Genomic DNA, 4,798 nt, shown 5'->3' on the forward strand with positions numbered 1-4,798 from the left:
CCAGCTGAGAGGGGGAACATGAGTGATTGCTCCAGCCTGTTTCACAGCAGGTTCCCCTGGAGCCCCAGGGACACCTGGAGGGAGCCCAGAGGGGCAGAGAAAGTGCTGCCTTGGGCTGGGCCTCTGCTGCTGAGCTGGGCTGGGCTCCTGGGATGGAGGGAGCTCCTGGCAAGCGGGCAGCCCTGCAGAGAGACAGCTCTGCCCAGGAGCAGCTCCTCTGCAAAGTGCAGCAGGGCTGAGGGCACTGCCTGCAGGCACCGAGGGGAGAGGAGCCAGGCAGAGAGAGGGTAAAGGCAGACGTGAGTGGGAAGGTGCATAGAGCTCACTGGAGCAGACATCTTCACAGCCCTTGACACGGTAAGGCTCTGGCTGCAGGGCAATGCACTGGAGTATTCTGGAGGGATCTCCTAGAGCTGGCACATCCCATGGTTGGTGCAGTGGAGAGGGGCGTGCTCCAGAGCAGTGGTTCTGTGCTGGGGCAGGGACCCTGCCGCCTGCCAGGGTCAGCTCTCAGCCTGCCCAGGGAGCTCCCCACAGCAATCTAGGGAGAAGCTGTGGGTGGAAGCAGGAACCCTCGTCAGGTTCTGCTTTTGAGAGGGTGCTGCATGGGCCAGGGCTGCTCACAGCTCCAGATCATCCCCAGGATATTTGCAGAGGGTCCTTTTGAAGAAGGCCATTGAGGCAGCATTTACCCGAAGGAGAAGATGGCTGGGTGGGCAGTGGAAGATGGGAATTTCCTTCTGCCTTGTGGAAAAGGCAGGGAGACCCCAGTTCTCATTAGCACTTGTCTGAGCTGCTCCTCAGCCCCTGCAGACACAGAAATATCCGCGGGCAGTGCCCTGCTGCCAGGAGGGGTCTGCAGGGCAGAGCTGAGCACACAGTGGGGGGGACTGACTGTTTGAGCAGGGACGAGGAGGAGATGTGGGGACAGAGAACCAGCCCCTGGCAGAGGCAGCTCCAGGCACCAGAGATGTGGGCAGGGAGGCAAAGGGATCTGCTCCCAGAAGCGCCATGGGAAGCGGGGGATTCAGGCACCTCTCTGCCATCCCCTGCACTGCAGATGCCTTCCCTGGAGCAACTCCCTGCTCTCCTCTCCCACCCAGAAGAGCCTCTGTCCCCATGGCCCCAGGGTCGAGGGCATGAGTTACCTCCTGCACAGCTGGACCTCCGGAAAAGAAGCACATGGGTCCTACAATTAATATTTATGTGTGCTTGTGTCTGTGAGGTGGAGAGCACAGCTGCGTATGGAGAAGGCTTCCCTGCATGCCTCTCTGCCTTCCTCTCCTTGCTTCATTTTTGTTTTTTTTTTTTTTTGAGCGTAGCAGTATCCTTTCTTGATTCCCTCCCTGTCAGTGATGCTCTTGGTCTCTGGGGTTGGGGTGGTGGTGCAGGTCAGCTTCTCTCCTAACTATGACTAGGGGTCCTTCAATGGAGGTCTCCTCATGGGAACTAGGTGCCCAAGCTGTATTTACAACTGTGAGGCACCATGTCATTCAGTTGACAGGGTTGGGGACTGAGCTGACTCGTTCCTCATTCAGCTCAGGGAGGCGGGATTTCAATGAGAAATGGCAGAGGATTTTCGAGAGAAGATTCTCCTAACTTGTCACTGTCTATTCCTTTTTGGACAGTGCCCAATGCCCAGAGGAAGCAAATGTCCAATGGCAGCTCCATCACCCAGTTCCTCCTCCTGGCATTGGCAGACAAACGGGAATTGCAGCTCTTGCACTTCTGCCTCTTCATGGGCATCTACCTGGCTGCCCTCCTGGGCAACGGCCTCATCATCACCGCCATTGCCTGTGACCACCACCTCCACACCCCCATGTACTTCTTCCTCCTCAACCTCTCCCTCCTTGACCTGGCCTCCATCTCCACTACTCTACCCAAAGTCATGGCCAATTCCCTGTGGGACAACAGGGAAATCTCCTACTTGGGATGTGCTGCACAGCTCTTTTTTTTAATCTTCTTTATCTCAGCAGAGTATTGTCTCCTAACTGTCATGTCTTATGACCGCTACGTGGCCATCTGCAAACCCCTGCACTACGGGACCCTCCTGGGCAGCAGAGCTTGTGTCCACATGGCAGCAGCTGCCTGGGGCAGTGCGTTTCTCTATGCTCTCTTGCACACTGCCAATACATTTTCACTACCCCTCTGCCAAGGCAATGTCCTGCACCAGTTCTTCTGTGAAATCCCCCAGATCCTCAAGCTCTCCTGCTCACATGCCTACCTCAGGGAGGTTGGGGTCCTTGTGGTTAGCGCGTCTTTAGCATTTGGGTGTTTTGTATTCATTGTAGTGTCCTATGTGGAGATCTTCAGGGCTGTGCTGAGGATCCCTTCTGAGCAGGGACGGCACAAAGCCTTTTCCACGTGCCTCCCTCACCTGGCTGTGGTTTCCCTTTTCCTCAGCACTGTAATGTTTGCCCACCTGAAGCCCCCCTCCATCTCCTCCAGATCCCTGGATCTGGTGGTGGCAGTGCTGTACTCAGTGGTGTCTCCAGCAGTGAACCCCCTCATCTACAGCATGAGGAATCAGGAGCTCAAAGGCATCTTGAGGAAAGTGATTTCAAGGGCTTCTTTCAGGAGGCATAAACTTCCTATCTGTATCCACAAATAACTCCCACGGTAAACCATTCCAGGACTTTACTTTGTGAGGTGTTCTATCATCATTAGCATCACTATGTTTATAAGTATAATTATCATCATTATTATTATCACTATCATTATGGCTTCATTGAGCTTTCTCTGTCTTGCCTGTAGCATGTATTTATGTCTGTCTGACACTGGGTCAGTGCTGACTCTCTCGTAGCAGCTCTTTAATAAATGCCTTCTCCCCGGTGCAGTGCCCGAAGCCTCGACTTGTCTTCCAAAGCTGTTGCCAAGCGTGGTCATGAGCAGCTGCACCCCAAAAGGGCCTGTTGCTCCCTGGACTCAGGAGCAAAGAGCTCAATGTCATGTTGTGACCTGTTAGAGAGCAAGGTTTGCATTCAAGTTTCTAGTTACAGTGGAGATGGTGAATGGTCACTGAGGTACATATGCAGGGCTGTCCCACATGGGGGACATATCCCAGGGCTTCCAGATATGGCAGGTGATGTCCTTAAGGATGGGAGTCTGGAGTTGCCTGGGGAGCCTGGGGCATCCCCATGGACAGCGTGTGCTTGGGGTGGGCAGTGACATGATCCCCACAAAGTGAGAGGTCCCCCACAATGGAGTCACCCAAAGGGAAAGTGCTAAACGCAGGGATCTGTAGGGAAACGAGGACTCTGCAGTCCCAGGGGAGGCAGTGGGCACCAAGCAGGTACAAAAAAGGAAGACTGGAGAGTGATTCTTGTCACCCTCAGGCCCAAATGAAGACACCTACTGTCCTTGGGAAAGCACCACAGTCCCTTCAAGCACCTGCCACATCCAGAGACCCCCAGGGAGGCGGATTAGCGGTTGTGATCCCCATCCAGGTCAAGGCCCTGCAGGGAGCATGGGGAGGGGGCCAGGAAACATCCAGCTGCATCAGAGGAGGGGTGGGGAAAATTCAGGTGGCAGCTGATGTGGGCTGGAAATTGCCTGGGGGAGACAAATTCTGGCATTGCGCTCGTCAGCAGTAGTGCCCAGACTGTGGTTACCCTAAACCAGGCTCACAGTGCAGAGCCACAAGTCCTTTCTGTCCTGGTGCTCCCTGAGGTCTGGGAAGTGGATGAAGCAGAATCGGCATCCCTCACTCCCCACCCCTTAGTGCCATGGTTCCTCCTGAAGCGTGGCATTGAAAGGGAGGCTGGGAACCTTTGTCAGGGCTTGCACTGAAGGAAGCATGACCCCGTGAGTTTGCTGTTGTCCCTCAGTCCCTGTGCCCAGCACATGCCCTAGAGACAGTCTCCCCCAGCCCATATGCTGGCCCCAAAGTCACCCCCAATCCTGACCCTTTGTGTTTTCCAGCCCTGGCCATTCACCATGGTCCAGGTGTGGGCTGATCATTTAAATGTGACCAGCTCCACCTACACTGGGAGAACATCCAGCCCTTCCCCAACTCCCACATGCCCAGACCCTGGCAGTCCCCTGTCTACAAACCCCTGCCCGGGACACAGCCAAGTCTGGGCAGGGACTGGTGCTGGGGAGGGCTGCCAAAGCAGGAGGGCTGCCGAGGGATGTGGCACTGAGGTCCATTGGGCAGACCGTCCCAGGGGGATGTTTTCCCTCCCCCAAATGCAGCCTGCCCCATTGATGCCTGCACAGCTGGGCTGTGTGGCAGCAGAGCTGCGCTGCTGCAGGGATGGGAATGAGAACAAGAGCCATGATGCTCCAGGAAGCTCCCACACTGCCAGGACCCCAAAGGACCCTCAAAATGACCCTCAAACAGGCAGGGCTGTCACCCCAGTCATAGTACTGGAGGGGCAGGGTGAGCTCCAACAGCTCCAGCTCTGCCAGCAGACTCTCTGAAGCCAGAGCAGCTCCCCACAGTCAGGAGAGGACTCAGGGCTACTCGCAGGCTTGGGGGTGCCTTGGGGGTGCAGCCCCTGGCACCGCTTCCAGGAGGCCCAAGACACAGAGGCAAGCATCGGTTCCCTGCACCACAGCCCCTGGTGCCTCCTTCCCTGCGTCACCATCCTCTCTCAGGAGCACCACTGGGTGCATTACTCCCTGCCTTGGTTGAAGGGGAGCTGCTGGAGGTCGTCTCTGATGTCCTCCATGGCCCCTTGCTCTGCCCCAGCACCAGCTCCCATTCACTACCACAGTCCTTTTGTAGGGCTTGTCTCTGCTTGGATCTGGCCACCCCAGCCTGCCTGCATGGTTCCAGAGGGTCCCAGCGAGGCTG

The 4,798-nt window shown here is 56.3% G+C and overlaps 1 protein-coding gene across 1 annotated transcript; it reads left to right on the plus strand.

Moving 5' to 3' along the window:
- Positions 1–1,627: 1,627 nt before the first annotated feature.
- Positions 1,628–2,611, plus strand: LOC309603320 (olfactory receptor 14J1-like; the record flags this gene model as incomplete). Its single annotated transcript, XM_082338197.1, has 1 exon — positions 1,628–2,611. Exon 1 carries the CDS (start codon positions 1,652–1,654, stop codon positions 2,609–2,611), a length of 960 nt encoding a protein of 319 aa, XP_082194323.1. The 5' UTR covers positions 1,628–1,651.
- Positions 2,612–4,798: the final 2,187 nt, after the last annotated feature.

This window comes from Platalea leucorodia, assembly GCF_965183815.1.
Source record: "Platalea leucorodia genome assembly, contig: HAP1_HAP1_SCAFFOLD_54, whole genome shotgun sequence".
In the NCBI taxonomy this organism is placed as follows: domain Eukaryota; kingdom Metazoa; phylum Chordata; class Aves; order Pelecaniformes; family Threskiornithidae; genus Platalea; species Platalea leucorodia.